Below are 20,812 nucleotides of genomic sequence, written 5' to 3'. Positions count from 1 at the left end.
TAAACAAGGTCATGCACGGAAACTGGAAACTCGACAATGCTGGAATGCTGGTCATGGGATGAACTCAGACAATCTGGCAAGGTGCTGGGGTGAGAGGTGGTGCTTTAGTATTGAACTACTGATTACTGAATTACGTGCAGGTGAGGTTAACAAGGACCGGATGTAAAACTAGACTGAATGGATATGGGAGTTAAACAGGAAATGGTTACACAATAAAACTGGAACTGGCTAGATAGTGGAGTAATTGACTGAGGTTGTGACAGAACCCCCCCGTCTAGGGCAGATTCCTAGACGGCCCAGGGAGGTCCGGGTGGGCTTGGTGGAATTCTTGGATGAGGCTGGGGTCCAGGATGTCCCGGGTGGGAACCCATGATCGTTCCTCCGGGCCGTATCCCTCCCAGTCCACAAGGTACTGAAGTCCGCAACCACGGCGGCAACTATTTAGCAGGGAACGGACAGTGTAGGCTGGGCCGCCGTCGACTAGGCGGGGTGGAGGTGGTAGTGGAGTGGGCGGTACCATTGGGCTCGACAGGAACGGTTTGATTCGGCTGACGTAAAAGGTTGGATGAATTCTCATGGTCCTGGAAAGAGTAAGTCTCACCAATGCGGGATTAATAATGCGTTCAATAGTGAATGGTCCGATGAATCTCTGTGATAACTTACGTGACTGGGTATTGATTGGCAGGTCTTGAGTGGATAACCAGACTTTCTGGCCGACGGTGTAAGTGGGTGCTTGGGATCGATGTCGATCCGCCGATCTTTTGTAGTGAACCTGGGACTGGGTCTTGACCCTCCTGGCTTGGGCCCAAGTTCGCCGGCAGCGCCTAAGCAGGGCATGAGCTGAGGGTATGATTACTTCTCTTTCCAGAGACGGAAACAGTGGAGGTTGGTAGCCATATGCGCACTGGAAGGGTGACATTCCGGTGGATGTGCAAGGTAGCGTGTTGTGTGCATACTCAACCCAGAGGAGCTGCTGGGACCACGTAGATGGGTTGGTTGAAGCCAGGAGACGAAGACCGGTTTCAAGTTGTTGGTTTGTGCGTTCTTTTTGGCCACTGGACTCGGGGTGATAACCGGATGTCAGGCTGACCTGGGCTCCCAATAAGTTGCAGAACTCGTTCCAGAAACGTGACACGAACTGTGGGCCTCGGTCAGACACGACATCTTTTGGGAACCCATGCAGCCGAAAGACGTGCTCCAGAACTGCTTGGGCAGTTTGCTTGGCTGTGGGCAATTTCGGAAGGGGTACAAAGTGGGTGAGTCTGGAAAATCTGTCAATTACCGTGAGTACGACAGTGTTGCCTCTGGATGGGGGAAGTCCGGTCATGAAATCCAGGGCGTTGTGGGACCAAGGATGATGCGGGATGGGAAGTGGCTGGAGAAACCCAGGAGGTGGCCTGTGAGAGGGTTTGTGGGTTGAACAGACAGGGCAGGCGGTTACATATTCTCGGACATCTTTAATTACGGCGGCGGCTGATGATGAAAACAGTCCGCTGGACCCCAGGATGGCAACTGAACGAGGATGTGTGGGCCCAGTGGACTACCTCCCCCTGAAGCTCCGGAGGGACGCACAGCCGATTAGGTGGACAGGCTGGTGGAACTGGCAGACCCCTCATGGCTTCTTGGACTCTGCCCCCTATGGACCAAGTAACTGCCTCTACAAGGCATGACGCAGGAAGGATGGTGGAGGGCTCTTGTGCTTTGGATTCGGCTTTATGAATACGGGACAAGGCATCGGGTTTGGCATTTCTCGATCCAGGGCGATATGACAGGTGAAAGTTAAAACGGGGAAAGAATAGCGCCCACCGGGCTTGGTGGGAGTTCAGGCGTTTGGCGGTGTTAAGGTATTCTAAGTTCTTGTGGTCGGTAAATACGTGGAAAGGTTGTTCTGCCCCCTCCAGCCAGTGACGCCAGGACAGTTTCCTGGACAAGAAAGCACAAGGATGTAATCGCCCACCTTCCGTGGTTCGCTGGGACAGGACTGCTCCGACTCCAGAGTCCGAGGCACGCACAACCACCACAAACTGCCTATGAGGGTCCGGCATCCGAAGGATGGGTGCTGTGATGAAGGCTGCCTTGAGCTGCTGGAAGGCGGCCTTGGCCTCTGGCGTCCACTAAAAGGTAACTCGAGATGAAGTCAAAGCGTGAAGAGGTGATGCGATCGTGCTGAACCGATGGATAAAACGACGGTAGAAGTTTGCAAGACCAAGGAAACGTTGCACAACTCGACGACACTGGTTGTGGCCAATTTGCTACGGCCTCGGTCTTGGCTGGATCCATCTGGATCTCTTCGGGGGACACGATGAAACCCAGGAGCGAGATAGTGGAGACGTGAAACTCACATTTCTCAGCTTTAACATACAGGTTATGTTCTAGGAGTTTCTTCAGCACCTGACGGACATGACTCTTATGCTCTTCTTCGTCTCGGGAGAAAACCAGGATGTCATCCAGATACACAAACACAAACATATTTATCATGGGACTCAGGATGTTGTTTACCATGGCTTGGAAAGTTGCTGGAGCATTGGTGAGGCCGAAGGGCATGACAAGATATTCATAATGACCGGTAGGGGTGTTGAAAGCTGTCTTCCATTCGTCGCCCTCACGAATGCGGACCAGGTGGTAGGCGTTTCGAAGATCAAGCTTGGTGAATATCCTGGCATCTGCAAGGAGTTCGAAGGCCGATGACAGCAAAGGTAATGGGTAAGAGTCTCGTACCGTGATAGCGTTCAGTCCCCGGGAATCGATGCATGGGCAGAGTGAACCATCCTTCTTGCCAACAAAGAAGAAACCAGCTCCGGCGGGTGAGGACGAGTGTCGGATGATTCCTGCGGCCATGGACTGCTTGATGTACTCTGACATGGCCTTGCGTTCTGGACCTGAGAGTGAAAACAATCTCGCCTTGTGGGGTGTGGTGCCTGGAAGTAGCTCAATGCAACAGTCATAAGATTGGTGCGGTGGTAAGGAGGACGCCTTCACCTTGCTAAAAACTTGGCTGAGGTCATGATAACAGGACGGAACTGCAGATAGGTCGATCTCCTCCTCCGATGGTGCAGGATCCGGGCTAGACGGGAGCTCTAGACTAGACGAAAAACATGAATATTGGCAGGATGCCCCCCAACCAGTCACCTCCCTGGTCCTCCAGTCCAGGGTGGGGTTGTGACGTCTAAGCCAGGTATACCCCAATACAACCGGAAATGCAGAAGACTCAACCATGTGAAAATGGATCTGCTCGGCGTGAGAGTCCGGAAAGGTCATGGTGATTCGGCCGGTGCTGTGTGTTACCTTCCAGAGGTGATGACCATCTAGGGCTGTGGCCTCCATTGAAGTAGGTAAGGGAACCAGGGGAACTCCCAGGCGTTTAACCAGGTCAGCGTCCATGAGACTAGCATCAGCGCCCGAATCCACAAGCACCGCCTGCTGGACAGACTGGTCACCTACACTGAAGGTGGCAACAGGTAACCGTCAGGCGGAGGCCTTACACATGGCTGACTGGCTCACCACTATCCTCCGTGCTACTGGTGAGCGTTGTCTTGTACCAAGCATGACACGGCGATGTGACCAGGTTGGCCACAGTATAAACATAGGCCTGAGGTTCTTCGTCGCTCCTTCTCTGCATTGGTGAGGCGAATCCCTCCAAGCTCCATTGGTTGGGCCGCGGGGAAAACGTCGGCTGACTTCGCTGTCACTTCGACTCGAGTGTGGGATGGCTGCCTTTGTTGCCAGAAGGATTGTCCGGTAATGCGTTCAGGTGCGCTGGGAACTTCGGACATTGACTAAAGCAAGGTTCTGGGACGTCGCGCCTACGCCGCACGTTCCTCTTCGCGACGTTCACTGATGCTGATCCACAACCGTCGATCGACTTTGATGGCCAGTGCGATTAACTCGTCTAAACTGGCGGGAGGTTCAATTGCTGCTAAACTGTCCTTGACACGATGAGACAGACCCTTGATAAATACGTCACATAGCGCGGTGGAGTCCCAGCTGCCTCCGCGGCGAGAGTGCGAAACTCAATGGCATAACTTGAGAATCACCAGTCTCTGGGCTGCTTCTCTGCCTGGCGCGACCTCTTGAAAGATGCGTTTTAGTGTAGTGGAAAAAACATCGAACGTCGCTAGGCAAGCGGATTTATTCTGCCATTTTGCCGTGGCCCAGGCCTCTGCTTTTCCGGCAAGATGAGACACGGCATACGCAACCTTAGCTCGCTTCGTGGGGAATGACAAAGCGTGAAGTTCAAACTGGATTTTGCATTGAGCTAAGAAAGCTCTACAGTCACCTGTGTCTCTGGAAAAGCGGGTCGGAGCTCCCAGTTGGATATGAGGAGCGACTGAGGTGGGCGTTGGTGCGACGGCGACTGCAGGCGCTGGAACTGGCTTCACTCGCTGGGTAAGTACAGCTAACTGCTCCCCATACGCCGTCATGAGGTTCTCCTGTTGGGCAGCGTATCTGGAGAGCTCCTGTAGCATAGTGTTAATGTGTTCCTCCTGTGTTCGGATCCATGCCTCCTGAGCCTGCAATTCGGTCTTAAACGACTTGGCGCCGGCTGGGTCCATGTTTGGCCAGATTGTTCTGTCACAATGGCACAATGGTGGAAGGACCCAAATGCACAGCGATACTTGAGTAAAAGATTGTTTTAATAAGAACGTAGTCAGGCAGGCAATGGTCATACACAGGTTGGCAAAAACGATATCCGACAGGGCTTGGGTAAAAGACGTGGTCAAAAACAGGCAGAGGTCATACACGCTAGGCAGGGTTATCATAGGCTGGGCAAGAATCAAAAAAGGTATTACCAAACAAGGTCATGCACGGAAACTGGAAACTTGACAATGCTGGAATGCTGGTCATGAGATGAACTCAGACAATCTGGTAAGGTGCTGGGGTGAGAGGTGGTGCTTAAGTACTGAACTACTGATTACTGAATTACGTGCAGGTGGGGTTAACAAGGACCGGAAGTAAAACTAGACTGACTGGATATGGGAGTTAAACAGGAAATGGTTACACAATAAAACCGGAACTGGCTAGATAGTGGAGTAATTGACTGAGGTTGTGACACACAGGAACCGGGGCTGGACAGTGGGGCAGCAAGGTGACACACCCAAACTCTTAACACACACAGGTCTCAGTTTGTGGAGATTTAATACCACTCATTGGTCAAAACAGGCCAAGGTCGGTACACAGGTTAGCTTAGACGATGGCAGCAATACAGACAAGGATCAGAAAGAGCAGTCAGTCTCTAGGCTAGGTTCAGCAAACACGGCAGAGTCTAAAACCAGAACAAAAGGAAGCAGGCAAGGCAAGGTCAAAACGATATCTAGTAATGGTACACAGTGTCATTATCCTGGGCTGGCTCCACCCGCCATTCTGTGTTTCCCTCACCATTCCACGTTTCTGCTTTGGACCATGCCCACTCCCTCTCTTTCCCTCAGTAAACTCTTGGCAATCAGTTCGATTTCTAACACTTGTGCCTGCCATCTGCTCCCTTCATATATCTCCCCAGCCTATCACTGTGTGCTGGGTCATTGTCACCTCACCATGCTGCTACCCACCACGGACGTGGGCTTTTAAGGGACACTGCCTTCTCTTAGTCATGCGTTGCTCTGCCTGTAAGACGTGCAAAGGCACCCGTCTTTAGTTCATGTTTTGCCTTTTTATATGCCATAGCCATTGTCTCTTGTTGAGTTAGGTTGCTTATGTTAGCCACACGTTAGTGTTTTTGTCCTCCTAGTTGATCTTGGTTTGGAGGTTTTTTGTGTTCAAGTTTGGATTAAAGAGACGATCTTTCCGTTAAATTGGTTTCCCTGGCTCTGACTCTGTCCAAGTGGACCTTCAAGCACTCACACTAACAGAATGACCCAGCCAGAAACGGACCTCATCAGAGCCATGACATTACTCCACTACTCTCCATGGCCACAAAGACTCACAACCTTCGTCACGGACTGTCCGTATTGGAGCAGGCCAATGACATTATCCGCTTCTCTTCATGTTTTTTTGGCATTGAGGGCTAGGGTGGAACTTGCCTGTTGGTTAGAACAGTTGCTGTACTGCCAGTTACCCATGTACCACAGACTGCATCAGATCCTACTATTCATCCTGATTCACAATTTGCCCCTCATTCGGCCACAGCCTTATGGACTGTATCTCACCCCGCTACAGCCCCACGGACTGTATCAAGACCTATTGAGATGCCATCCTCGAGTTTTGTTTTTTCAGGCAGTCTTTGTCTGGAGTGTTTACCAGAGGCAACACGCGCCTCAAATGTTGCCACCTCCTTGTCACCTCCATATCTCGGGCTCAGAGCTTACCACTCCATCTGCTCAAGACTCCTTCCAGTGCTGTCCTTCAACCCGTTCCAACTGCACCATCTTCCACCGCCGCAGTTCCGGCCGCCACGGTGGGCCCACCACAGACAACGCCAGCCTCAAGCAACAACGGCTGCCACGGTGGGCTCAAGTGGTCTCCGAGAAGGGGGGCCGGGCCAAGTTGCTGTGTCTAGGAGGGACCAGTCTCTTGTCTTGCTATGCTCTAGCCATGTTGTCCATGCTATGCTCTAGCCACAGTGTTCATGCTATGCTCTAGCCACGTTGTTCATGCCATGTTTAGCCAAGTTTGTTAATGCCATGTTTAGCGTTTGTTCATGCCGGTTTTAGTTCCGTGTATTCTTGCCATGTTCTAGCTCCATATATTAGCCTTGCCTTAGCTTACGTTAGACATTAGTAGTTAACCTAGGTTTGTTATTCATTATTCTGTTCACTTAGTGTTTTCGTCCTCCTGGTTTAGTGTTTTCGTCCTCTTGGTTTATTTTTTGAAGGTGTTTTGCGTTCACGTTTGGATTTAAGAGACTATCTTTCTGTTGTTTTAGTTTCCCTGGCTCTGACTCTGGACAGTGAAGTGGACATTCAAGGACTTTTTATTGCTTTATTATACATGTGGTTGGACATTGTCACCAACTGTAACACTCATCCTTGACCTTGTGTTTTAGGTCGTTGCCATAAAGGCTTAAAAAGGGTGTTTTATTAGTCTGCAAAAAAGCCGAAAGAACTAGCAGTCGCCATAAAGCAGCTGTATTTCACGAGTGACTCGTTAATGTGATTCTTTTTGTAAAGCTACTACCCAATATCCTCTAATGTCATAGCTGGGGTTTTGTCACGTATTTCCTGTTATATTTTGTAGTTTCCGGTTTATGTTCAGTCATGCTTTTCCTGGTTTTAAGTTGCTGTGATCTCACAGCTGTGTTCAATCCGGTCATTTACATAGTATTTAAGCACCTGCACTGACCTGAGTTCCCTGCCAGATCGTTGAGTTTATTCCGTTCCAGCACTTTGTATACTTACCTGTTAATCATTGTCTCTGCCTGTATAACCAACAGAAAGGGCAAACCTAACAACATTGTAACAGTGAAGGAGGACCCAAGTATTTCACATCTACTCACTACCCCTGGCGCCTGGCCCTTTTTCATCGTTTACAGGTGGGAGGGATAACTAAAGGATAAATGTGTGGCCTTCAGCCAACATCCTTCAGACTAAAGAAGCCACCTGGATTGATGTAGTAAAACATTTCTACTGAAAAGTCGAAATCTTCTTGACAACAATTTCACCTGGATGAAGTCTGGCGAGTCTCCACTGATATTGACAAGGAAACCAATTATTTTTATTAACTTCTGAATTTAAGTAAGTAATGAGTGAATCTTTTGAGTAGGAGTATAATGTATATGTAACATATAATTAAAACCTAGAATTAAATAAAATTTAATAAAAAGCCTCTTGCTTTAATCTAGTGGTAAATTTGGAACATCAAATAAATGCCTGACTTCAAATATGTGACTTATTCTTACCATTATTTCTGATGTTTCCCCACCCGGTGACCCAGCAGCTAGTCCCAGCATCAAAGACACTGCCATTGGCTGCCAGACACACGGGGCTGATGTAATTGGTGAACTTGACAGGTGAGGACAATTGCAACAAGCAAATGTCATTCTCAAACGTGTTGCTGTCATAGCTTGGATGTATGATGATCTGGGACACTGTGGCAGACACCTCGTTAGGATTCACATTCTGCTGATACAGACGTCCGAGGTAAACAATCAAACCCAATGTGGAGGGACTGAGGGAAGACAAAGAAGTTAAACTCTTGAAACAACCACAGCTGTGATTGGTAATAACAATGTGGTTAAGCAATTTGTTTATATATATATATATATATTCATTTTGATTTAGGAAAATATTGCTTAATTGTAGTTGTATTAACTCTTCTGTCATTAAGATACACAAACAATTTCATGCTCATGTGATGGCATCTAATAATACTGTAATAGTTGATTTAAATTCTGAAGAATGGAAAATTGTGATTTGCTTAAAATGTGACAACTCACTTGGAAAAACAATGAGCAGCAGTCAGAATATACTGGTTATTAATTAGAGAGCCTCCACAGAAAGAAGCACTATTCTGCTGCAGGCTGGCCTGCCAGGGCCACCACCCTGGAGCCGCATCTTCGCCCCCTACAATCTTTGTGTTAAGCGGTGCCACACCACAAACTGCAAAGAAACATTAAATGAAGCTCAGCATTATTTCGTGTCTGATGGTGAAACAAGCCACAGTCGTGTTTCTGTGATTCATTCAGAAATCAAGTGATGCTTAATCATAGCAAAAGCGTTTCAGCGAACTCACCATCCTGCTGTGCGCTGCTTCCTGCAAGCGAGAAAGAAACAAAACATTTTGTTGCTTACTAGGAACTAGAGCCATTATATTGCTGAGAAATGGAATGAAATGATTAAAGCTATATTTGACATTTTGCCTAGTGAAAAAGACCTTATGTTGGCACAGAGTTCAGGGGTTGTATGTTTCCACAATACACAAAGGCTCAATGTGTGGACAATGTTTATGCAGATTTAACATCTACACAGTTGAATGCGACACTTCTAGAGGGCCTGGCAGCTCAGTTGGAAGAGCCACGGAAGGCAAAGGTCCGCAGGTCCATCCCTTGCCTCAGCATCAGGTGTGTCCTTGAGCGAGACACTTCATACAACCGGGCGCTGTGGCAGCTCACTGCTACTAGGGAATGGGTCAAATGCAATTAGGTGGCCTCAGTGGGTAGAGCATTGGGCCTGGGAAGCAGGAGGTCCCAGGTCAAATCCAGGTGTGTCCTTGAGTAAGACACGCCTTGCGTGGCAGCCCACTGCTGAGTTATAAGCAGAAGACCAATTTTGTTGTTAGAGTGTAAGGCTTTCTTCCTTAATGCCCTTTGACCCTTAGAAGGAAATGCAGTTAATGGATGATAGAAGACAATAGTGTGAGTTCAAAAAAATAACCAACAATGAGAAAGACAATTCAGCACTGTATCTATGCTAATTACCCCGTTGGCTGAGCGTTCAAAAGCTTATGCCATGTCAATCTTCATTTGAGCAGTGACTGTCAGATAATATTTTCATCTCAAAAACACCAAAGCAGTTTAGTAAATATGTTTCAACTACTGTTCAATAGGTGTAACATTTATTACTTACAGGTATTACATGTTTCAGAACTTTGACTAATTATGTATTAAATATATTGTAATTCATATTTAAAAATTCACCATTGCAGTTGATACAGTTAGATATTTGAAAACATTTCACAACACAAAGAGCCTGATTTGCATAGTTTTTGTTTTGCACAGAAACCGGAAACGCCTTAATTTTCAACAAACTGAAATTCAAAACTGGTTCTTCCACACATTTCTGTCTCAAATAGAGCTGTTCTCAATGTGATTTTTCATTTCTCTTGCTTCTTTTACATGTTACACTTAAAGCAGTTTGTGCCTCTGATCTTTTTAATTACAGTCAAATTGTCTGCAGTTGTTAAACTGTATACATTTTGACTGTAATTAAAAAGATCTGTCCTGTTGAAATGTATGTTCTCTATATTCATAAATGCAAATCACAGAAGCTCTGATAAGAGAGAGGATTAAAATAGCACTTACCTGAAATTCCCACCAACAGAATCAAGGCACAAGCAAACAACCTGTCCTCCATAGCTCTTTGATATGACTGAAAACTAGCAGTGAAGTCAAAAACACCCGAGACAAGGTGTGGCACCTTTAAACCTGTCCTGCAGGACAGTCAGGTATAGACTACACCCTTTCTACTAACATAATAAAATAGGTACACTTTGCCACCCGTCCTTTAATTGTCCTGTTTCTTCATGTTGGTGTGCATCACCTATATTCTCCTGTTGGTGAGTGGAATATAGGTAATGAGGAGGTGATGGGCAGGTTTGCTGTAAAGGAAAGGGTGATTAAAGGCAGAGGTGGAAAGGTGCTAACAACCCAGGAGAGAGAGAGAAGGAGCTGATGAATGAGGAAAAAGACAGGGAAGATGTGATTGTTGTGGAGCAGGAAGTAGCAACAGAACCTCTTCGACCCCACAGACCCTAATTAGGGTCTGGCGGGGGGCAACCCAGGGTCACCAAATTTGGTTCAAATAGATGACTATATGACTATAGATATGTTTAAAATCAAATTAAACAGCGGAGTCAGGGCTACAAGAATTTATGAGTCGTTCATGTGCATCAAACACAGACGAAGATAACATACAATAAACTGTTAGCATGTAGTTAGCATTATAGCTAGCCCTGGGCTAGTGTGCGACCCATCTATGAGTCTACCACTGTGATACTTTATGCAACACACATAAGCAAGGGCTCAAATTAAGGCTCTAATCTAAAGGAATCTAAGAATGTGCGAAGCATGCTAGTTATCACATGTGGTGAGTTGTGAACCAAAGAATAAAAAATGCTAAGCTAAATGCTAGCTAGATAAAATATGTACACATTCAAATATCATCACACAAAGTCCATATTACTGGTCACTCTGTTACTCTCTAGCCCTCCTACAGAGCTTGTATGAAGTGATTTATAGGGAGCGCCATTGAGTGACATTATTATTGCACCAGGGCCATAAAACACGATCAGCTATTTTTACTGGCTACCAGTTCTGTCAATCTTGTGTTGGTGTTTTTAGGATAATTCCATAGGTTATAACACGTAAAAAGACACCTCACTTACCACAGACAGTTGTTGCTAGGAGGAGATATGGCTGCACAGACATCTGCCCCCCTAGTGGCCTGTACAGCAAATGAACACCTTCACATATGTTTATATTGATATAGGTAAGTGGTATTTAGATACATTGATCACTTTTAATGCAGTTTTAGGTGGAAAGTGGAAAAACATAGAATATCCACACTATGAAACTCCTAAGCTCATTTGACTGTTCGCATTAAAATCGTTATAGCTTGGTACTGCTTCACTTCATCGAAACCAACTTTTGGCTGAGTTGATGTTTACTTATTGTGCTATGATTTCATGGGGGTTAGAAGTTACTGAGGCCTCTGTTTCACTGAGATATTCAATATTAAAGTCCATTTCTCTTTAGACATAACTGAAACATTTTACTTTTCTATTATTGATGAACATCACATCAGTTACAGTAATTTTACAAATCATATCATATCACATCCCACAAGTGTCCCCTACATTATGACACTATTTGCATTTAAACAGGAAGACCTTACAAAATAAAACAGGAACATGATCTAAACTGTGACACAGAGATAAGTTCATTTGAATGTAGCTATGCCATTTTTCAGAAAACCCTCAGAAAACAGCCTTGGGGTTTAAGAAGATGAGATGAAGATGTACCTGTGGAGGTGTGGAAGTGTCTAGGAGAGGCAGCAGTGGAATTTCTAACCAGGTTGTTCAACAGGATTCTAGAGTGAGAAGATGCCTAGAAATGGAGGAAAAGCTCTCTGATCTGGTCTTTAAGAACAAGGGAGACACACAGAGCTACTACAGATGAATAAAGTTGATGAACCACACAGTGAAGCTGGGGAAGCTTTTGCTGATGTCAATCACACCAGCAGCTGCTGATCATTTCAATTAGCTGCTTGTGTTTGTTTGAGTGGTTGCACCGTTCATCCAGCATAGCGACAAATGCAAAAATAATCGAGCATGAGTTCAGAACCAAAGCAAACTATAAAAAAAACTTTGGTAAGCAAACCAAGTAGCCTTATCAGCATGTATGGGTGTTAAACGCTACATTTCAGGTACAGAAACAACCTGTTGCTATGAGTGAAGCCAAATCATTTTGTTGTGTCGAAAATTAGTGTTAAAAAACACGTCAAAGAAAAAAAACAAGCACCACGTGAAGGCTCTAGCTCCAAAGATGAATAGAATAATTGTTTAATTTGTGTTATTTCTTTAGGTTATGTAAATATTAGTTGTTTTCAAATGTGCTGTGATTTTTAAAGTTGTTTTTACCTTATACGATAGTTAGTTCCTCTAGCCCCTATTCCCTCGGTGGTCCCCTAGCTCCATAGCTTTTGTCCTTTCCAAGTCATCTAGTCCCCTAGCTTTGTTATTTTCTCTTTAAGTGATAGTGGGGTTTGGGTTTTTTCTTTCCTGGTTTTGTCTGTTTAAGTGCTGTGTTGCATTGACTCTGTCTTTGTCAGGTTTAGGCAGAGATCAGACCCACATGCACAGCGTGAGGACACAAGGTAGTTGGTAAAGAAATCAAGGTTTATTCCGTCAATCGTTGTCACAGACAGTCCAGGTCATGCACAGAAAGGCTCAGGCTTAGGTACAAAAGGAGCAGACGCAATCGGGTCCAGAGATAGGCAAGGTTCAGCAACAGAACAAACAGGGTTACAGTACCATTCAGGGTTAAGCAGGAGTCAGTGGTCAGAAGTACGGAACAGACGAGGTAAGCTGAACTGAGAAACTGCTGGAAAGCGATGACTTGCATTCCACGATCTGGCAAATGACTGTGGTGACTGGTGGTGGTTAAGTACCCAGGTGAGTGATGATTAATTCAAGACAGGTGTGTGTAATGATAAATAGAAGTAAGGCTAGAGCTAAACAGGATGAGACATGACTCATGAGTCTTGTGGCTGTGACTAGGTCTAATGAACCCTCATAGACTGATGATGCTCTGCCGTAGGTTTGGAGTCAAACCAGCGTCTTCACTTCATAAGCTAAATCTCTCTACTGCTCCCATTCTTCATAGAAAACACAGCGGTCGCTTATCTATTTTACTTCACTTTGTAGTTTCCCACTTGACAATCATCTGCAGCGGAGCTCAGAAACTTAAAAAATTGCATTTATTTTATTGTATGTACTGTATTTCAAATGCCCCTCTAAAAAAATCGATTGTAAGGATTTTAAATAAATTGTCCTGCAATAATTCTTGAGAGTCTTCACCACAATAGTACAATAGTGCTAATTGCTAACTACCATTCACGTAAAATTGTAAACATTTATAGCTTCATTCTTGGTCTAGTCCATGCAAACTATGTTGGAACTTAAACCTAAACTGGTTTCATGTACTGGCCCCAGTGGAAAACTTCAAAATTCAAGGTCTGTGCACTCACAGTCTATAAATCTTCAAGTATAAAACACTTACAACATTGATATTTGTACAAAACATCCAAACATTATTTTGCATTTGATCTCTTTCAGATTACAAACATAGTCATAAAATACAAATACAAGTTATATAAGGTAAAGTGCAGTCCTTCATTAGAGCACAAACATTTTGGACAAGGTGTTTATATGGAAAACAGTGTCTTATTTTAACAGTGCGGTTCTTCTGTGAATCATCTGTTATTATCTTGAGATTATGATATTAGGATCACAATTGTTTCCTGCAAAATGTATGTATACTTTTTATTTTCTATCTGTGTTTACGTCTGATGAACCTCCTAGTCCTCATTCAAACAGTCCTTATTGAAAACATTATATTTACACAGTCTGTCAAAGGCGGAAGACAGGAATCCTGGTTGTCTGTTGGTTGTTAACCAGAGCAAAGTGCAGCTAACTGTTCTGTTTTATGATCAGTTGGCCCATTCCAAAATGATCTGCTGATAAATTGTCATTTTTGGCATCAGTAAGCGTCCTATGACAAGATAAAGAAGGAGAGGACCATGTGCAGAATGGACAGCACTGAGAGGCAGATGAACTGACTGGCTTTGAGTGCTGGAGCAGAGCTCGGTACAAAGCCTGGTTGGTTGGTGGATATCTGGCTGTTGATCCAGTCCTGGTACTGGGACACTCTGGCGTAGACTCCTGGGGAATTGGGTTGAGCACAGCCGTCTCCAAAGCTCACCACTCCAATCTGGACCCATACGTTGGCATTTGTGTTTTTAGTCACCAGCGGCCCGCCTGAATCTCCCTGCACACATAGTAGTTTAGTTACATAATGGTTATGTAATCCAACCATCCATCCACACCCTGGACAAGTCGCCAGTCCATCACAGGGTTGGTTATATAATTCTAATTTTAATAATATTACTAATCAGTCACTATGAGGTAGTCTATAACAATTGCACAAATCATCAATTTTGCTTTCTGGCCTTGGAGCTAAAAATGCTGTAACATTCATCATCAATATGTTCTGTGATTTTCTGATCTTGGGCTCAGAATGGAGACTCTGCTGTGGGTTCATCATCATCATCATCATGATTGCACTAACTATATACCTCAATATTAGGTCAGCTTGTGTTACCAGGCGGATGGACTGGGGTTTAAAAGCTCACCTGGCAGGAATCCTTTCCTCCCTGAGGAAGACCAGCACACACCATGTTGTCAGTGATTGTATACCTTCCACTATAGTTGCTGCTACAGTCACTGTTGGACACAACAGGAATGCTGACTTCCTGCAATGTCTGAGATCCAGGAAGAGGAACTGAGAAATTAGAAAAAGGGGTTGGTGCTACTTAAAGTGCAACAAAACTACTCTAAAAACTACTACTACTACGCTAAAAATACTTTCTTCAAGTGGTGAGATTTGATGCTTTATTATACATGTGATTGGACATTGTCATCAGCTTTAACATTCATCTTATTTCATTTATTCTGTGTACTTATAATGTATGTTGTAGCAACTGACTAAGGTTTTAAACACCAGCCAGGCTGCTGTGTGACATTTGTTTATGATTAAGGCAAAGTTTGCTGCTTTTCTCTGATGGTGATTTTTGAGCTTCAGATAAATTCCTGACTCTAAATGTGTGGGAATCAAACAAAACAGTATTTGTAATAAATATTTACAAATCTTCTGTTTTAAGTAAGTCTTAATACAAACGAAATTTTTATTAATTCTTACCATTATTTCGGATGTTTCCCCAGCCACTGACCCAGCAGTTGGTCCCAGCATCAAAGCTGCTGCCGCTGGTTGGTAAGCACACAGGGTTGATGTAATCGGTGAAGGTGATAGTTGAGGACAGTTCCAACAAAGCAATGTCATTATCCATTGTGATGGTGTTATAGCTTGGATGTTTGATGATCTGGGACACTGTGGCAGACACCTCGTTAGGATTCACATTCTGCTGATACTGACGTCCGAGGTAAACAACCAAACCCGATGTGCTGGTACTGAGAGAAGACAAAGAAGTTAAACCCTTGAAACAACCACAGCTGTCATTGGTAATAACACATAATGAAGCAATGTGAGCTTTTTTATGTACAAGTGGTTTAATTAGAATGTGAAAGCTCACCCAGGGAAGCAATGAGCAGCAGTCAGAACATACTGATTATTAATTAAAGAGCCTCCACAGAAAAACGCTCCGTCCTGCTGCAGGCTGGCCTGCCAGGGCCACGACCCTGGAGTTGCATCTTCACCCCCCACAATCTTTGTGTTGAGTGCTGCCACACCACAAACTGGAAAGAAACAGCTTTAATGTGTTATTTCTTGTCTAAGCCCAGTGTCATCAGAACACAGACCAGCATATCCCTGATCGCACTCATCTAGTTCTACAGTTTCTCTTGTTCCACACTACACCAGCCAAAGACGTGTGCTGATCGCTAAGCTTTAGTTCAGTGGTGCCACGATGGTGGAATAAACGACTTTACCTCTGCTCAGTCGTCAGCCTCACTCCCACTACACTACAGCTCTCCAGCCTCTTGGAATTTAGATGACACACTTGTGTTCCTGGGTTTCGTTCAAAAACAAGCAAGCGATGCCTAATCATAGCAAAAGCGTTTCAGTGAACTCACCACCCAGCTGTGCGCTGCTTCCTGCAAGCGAGAAAGAAACAAAACATTTTGTTACTGACCTTTATATATGAACTAGAAACTGTTGTCATGAATCAACCAGAAATGCAATCACTAGAGCAGTTAGTAAAACACTTTCTCTTTTGTTATGAAGGAGCTATATTTGGCATTTTGCTGAGTGAGGTTGTGTATCTACACTGTATCTATTCTATTTCCCCGTTGGCTGATTGTCACCCAGTTGCAAGTTTCGGTGATATGAACCTTCTGGTTTAGTGGCTAAAACTAACAACAGCCATCGTGTTATAAACTTACATTGGCTGTACAAACACCAGCCAGTTAGACTGAAACCATGCAAGGCGTTCATAGGCTTATGTCAACTTCAACTAATAGTGTTTTAAATATATTTTTATTTGTATTTGAGAATACACTATTGCAGTTTGATAAAATTACAAATTTGAGGACATTTGATACCACAAAGAGGCTAATTTGCTTAGTTTCTGTGTAACAGAAACCGGAAGAGCAGCATCAAGTTTCAGCACACTGAAAGCTGAAGCTGGTTTTTCCACATATTTCTATTTTAGATAGACTTGTTCTCAGCATGCGATTTTCCTTTTTTCTTTCTTCTTTTACATGTTACACTTGAAGCAGCTTTCGCTTCTGCTCCCCAAAACTATATCAAAAGATTAAGCTGTTTTTCACAAAAAGATTGACTGGAATAAAAATGGTCTGTTCCATTGAAATGTATGATTTCTGTAGTCATAAATTTAGATCAGAAATGCTCTGATAAGACAAAAGATTTAAACATGTTTAGTAGCACTCACCTGTAATTATGGCCAGCAGAATGATGCCACAAGCAAACAACCTGTCCTCCATAGCTCTTTGATATGACTGGAAACTAGCAGTGAAGTCACAAACACCTGAAAGGAGAAGTTGTCAAACCTGTTGTCAAACCACACCCTTCCTACGTCCCCCTACCCTTTCTATAACCCATAACTTTATAAAAATAGAAAATGGTACTTTTCTTGTGTGCAATGCTTTTTACATTTACATGGAACATGGTACAATGCAAAAATGTATAAAAGAAATCACTTAAATAATTTATACAGATCCTTTTCATTCTGTTCAGTCTATTAAATGTCAATTTAGGTGTGCATAAATAAAAACCTTTTATATTTAGAATCCCATCTAAGATACATATAGTTGTTAATATACCCGCTGCATTTTTACAATTTAATGATGAGCAGATATTCCAAGAAAAGATGAGTGAGAAGAGGTGACGAGGCTACCTAGAGGCGAAACCGGGCGTAACAGGAGGTGAAGCGAGACTAGGTCAGCAAAGACAAATCTGTCCTTCCACAGTTACCATTTGACCAAATAAATAACACAACTGGGTGGTTGGTTACTAGATGTTTAAATTCTATTTTAATGTGTGATTGTTTTTGTAATTATATATCTTTTTAAATGAAGTGCTGCAGCTTCTAAAATGAATTTGAATTTGGAGAAACTAACATGACCAGTGTCCTGAATGTGGAGGCAGTGGCAGGGCATTACTCCAGGTGATCTAGTCTGACACCAAAATCAACTACAAAAGTAATGTTACCTACACAAAAACCTACGTTAAAAATTAAATGTCCTACTCGTCATAGATAGCAAATAGATAGCAAATATTAGTACTTTTGTTTCTTTCCATTGATGACTTTTTACATGTTACAAGTGTGTTTCTCTTTAGTCAAGATTTTCTTTGGCTAATATTCGCTCAATCCTTCTTGTTAAACTGATTTAGCAGGTTTTAAATGTACTTCATTTAGTATTTACCCTCTATTTCACAGGTGTTGACCTCCAGTTCTCGAGGGCCACTGTTCCTGTTGGATTTCCAACTCCAGTTACTCCAGTGTTCTCTGCCTAATGCTTGCCCTGCTGAATTTCCAACATTCCCTGCCCCTGCTCCTGCTGATTACCTTGACAAGGTGTGTCAGCTGGCTTTTCCAGCTGTTGACTGACTGGACACACCTGGTCAAGGTAATCAGTAGGAGCAGGGGCAGGGAATGTTGGAAATTCAGCAGGGCAAGCATTAGGCAGAGAACACTGGAGTAACCCCAAAAGGGAGAGAAATGTGGCTGAAGACAATGACGAAAGAAGCTACACAGCAGAATGCAAACCACTGGATCATACTGCGTTGTGATCTTTTAAGTAGATGAGTAAGTATATTATCCTCTCCTTTTTTATTTTCGCATTATTTATTTGACCTATTATCTAGAAATAAATCTTCATAGAGGTTTGTTTTTAAATCAATCATTTTAAATGAATGCTACAATTACAATAAACAAGTAACTATACAAAACAATAAAAAAGTAAAACAAAATACATAACAATAACAATAACATATTACAAAGAGTCTATAGGCATTTTTTTATTAACTGACAAATAATTTGTTATAATTTGACATTGATATGACTTCAGTACAGGAACTTGGAGTTGTGTGTTATTTTTTTCACAAATAATTTTAGCCCTTTTAATAAATTTAGTAAATATTTAGATATTTTCTAATTATTCTTTTTAACTTTAGAACAAAAATTCAAACCAACAAACGTGTCTGCAGCTAAAGGTGTGGCGATCGGCATTGACCTGGGCACCACCTACTCCTGTGGGGGTTTTCCAGCATGGAAAAGTAGAAATCATTGCCAACGACCAGGGCAACAGGACCACCCCCAGCTATGTGGCGTTCACTGAAACAGAGAGGCTCATTGGAGATGCAGCCAAGAACCAGGTGGCTCTGAACCCCAGCAACACTGTGTTTGATGCCAAGAGACTGATTGAAGAAAAGTTTGATGACTCCATGGTGCAGGCTGACATGAAGCATTGGCCCTTCAATGTGGTGTCAGATGGAGGCAAGCCCAAAATTCAAGTGGAGCACAAAGGAGAGAACAAAGCCTTCTACCCTAAGGAGATCTCCTCCATGGTCCTGGTGAAGATGAAGAAGATCGCTGAGGCCTACCTGGGCCACAAGGTGTCCAGCACAGTCATCACAGTCCCAGCCTACTTCAACGACTCCCAGAGACAGGCCACCAAAGACGCAAGAAGGACATCAGCCAGAGCAAGAGAGCCTTGAGGAGGCTGCGCACAGCATGTGAGAGGGCCAAGAGGACCCTGTCCTCCAGCTCCCAGGCCAGCATTGAGATCGACTCTCTGTACGAAGGCGTAGACTTCTACACCTCCATCACCAGAGCTCGCTTTGAGGAGCGACGTTCAGGACCTGCTGCTCCTGGACGTGGCACCTTTGTCCCTGGGTATCGAGCCGGCCGGAGGAGTCATGACATCCCTGATCAAACGCAACAACACCATCCCCACTAAACAAACACAGGTCTTCAGCACCTACTCTGACAACCAGCCCGGAGTCCTCATCCAGGTCTACAAAGGGGAAAGTTTGAGCTGACAGGACTCCCTCTCTGCCAAGAACTCCCTGGAGTCCTACGCCTTCAACATCAATAGCAGTGTGCAGGATGAGAACCTGAAGGATAAGATTAGTGAGGAGGACAAGAAGAAGGTGATGGAGAAGTGTGACAGGACTATCACCTGGCTGGAGAACAACCAGCTGGCTGATAAAGACGAGTACCAGCACAAGCAGAAAGAGCTGGAGAAAGTGTGCAGCCCCATCATCAGCAAGTTGTATCAGGGAGGAATGCCTACTGGTAGTTGGGAACTGACGATGTTGACTGACTGGCTCCCAATCCAAACTGTTTTATAACTGGGAGTGTTTAGCATTTAACTGTTAAGTGTATTCCTCTTGTTTACATGCACTTCATTTTTAATGTAGAACCTTAATTTTTAACATGTTTGGATAACTGGTACTTGCATATGTTTTTATCTTGTGGCATTGCTGAACTTTACAGTTAAGATATTTGATCAAAAAAGATCATTTGTTATTTAATTATTTAAGTCAGCTTGAAAGTATTTTTATTACTACAAGATGGATTAATATTGCACTGAATCCTAGCAACAGCAGCTAAACAGCTCGAGAAATCACAGGCCCCATCAACTAGTACAAATACTGTAATATTTGTGCACTTTTGAGAGTTGCCGCTAGATGTTGCAAAGGTGCTGGCGGTTAGGTGTCTGTAGAGTTACCAGATGAATTCACAAGAAAAATGAGTGTAAACTACGCCTCATCCCTGAACGCCTCATTTCAAGTTTGGATTATACGTTTCCATCAAATGGAATATAGGGAATATTATATAGAATATTTCAAATAATCTTTTCTGTATAAAATATTATAATGAATAATTTGTAAAGACCAGTCTGTTGTTTGTAGACTAGGCGTAGGTTAGAACCTATTATTTTCTTTACATTTTAAACATGCTATTTCTATGATGATGCTGTCTGTGATAGAACCAAATGACCTTAATACCACTATGTGTAAAGCTGTGGTACATTATGTACTATGGAAGTTAACGTTTGCCAGCGCAGGGGCTCAGATCACCTCATGAGATACATAAACATCGTTTGAATGTATGGTCTCTGCAAAGATTGCAGTTCATTGTTTTCTCAAAGATGAGATTTGTTGCATAAGCGATGACACTTGGATTTGAATATCCGCTATAACGTTCACTCGATGAAGTGTTTTATGCCTTAGTGAAATGAAATGTGGCGAATAGACAAGCAGATACGTAAAATCACATTCATTAAATCAAGCCTTCGAGCCATTGTACTAGATTATTAATACTATGTAGGTCGATTTATTTATACCCTTTTATTTGTGAAGCGGAAACCTCACCGGAAACAGAACATACGAATTTCCGGT

General features: G+C 43.6%; 1 protein-coding gene and 1 pseudogene across 1 annotated transcript; one reads left to right on the top strand and one right to left on the bottom strand.

The window, feature by feature from the left end:
- Positions 1–12,525: 12,525 nt before the first annotated feature.
- On the bottom strand, positions 12,526–17,977 carry LOC114860085 (serine protease 33-like). Its single transcript, XM_029158373.2, has 7 exons — positions 17,830–17,977; positions 16,836–16,931; positions 16,018–16,038; positions 15,519–15,681; positions 15,128–15,396; positions 14,562–14,710; positions 12,526–14,197 (listed from the first exon to the last, which is right to left on the bottom strand). The coding sequence occupies exons 2-7, from the start codon at positions 16,885–16,887 to the stop codon at positions 13,922–13,924; spliced, it is 930 nt and encodes a 309-aa protein (XP_029014206.1). The 5' UTR covers positions 16,888–16,931; positions 17,830–17,977; the 3' UTR covers positions 12,526–13,921.
- Positions 17,978–18,208: 231 nt separating this feature from the next.
- LOC114860921 (heat shock 70 kDa protein 1-like) lies at positions 18,209–19,602 on the top strand (annotated as a pseudogene).
- The last annotated feature ends 1,210 nt before the right edge of the window (positions 19,603–20,812 follow it).

This window comes from Betta splendens, chromosome 8 (genome assembly GCF_900634795.4).
Source record: "Betta splendens chromosome 8, fBetSpl5.4, whole genome shotgun sequence".
Classification (NCBI taxonomy): Eukaryota; Metazoa; Chordata; class Actinopteri; order Anabantiformes; family Osphronemidae; genus Betta; species Betta splendens.
This window is presented reverse-complemented; position numbering and strand designations above follow the sequence as displayed.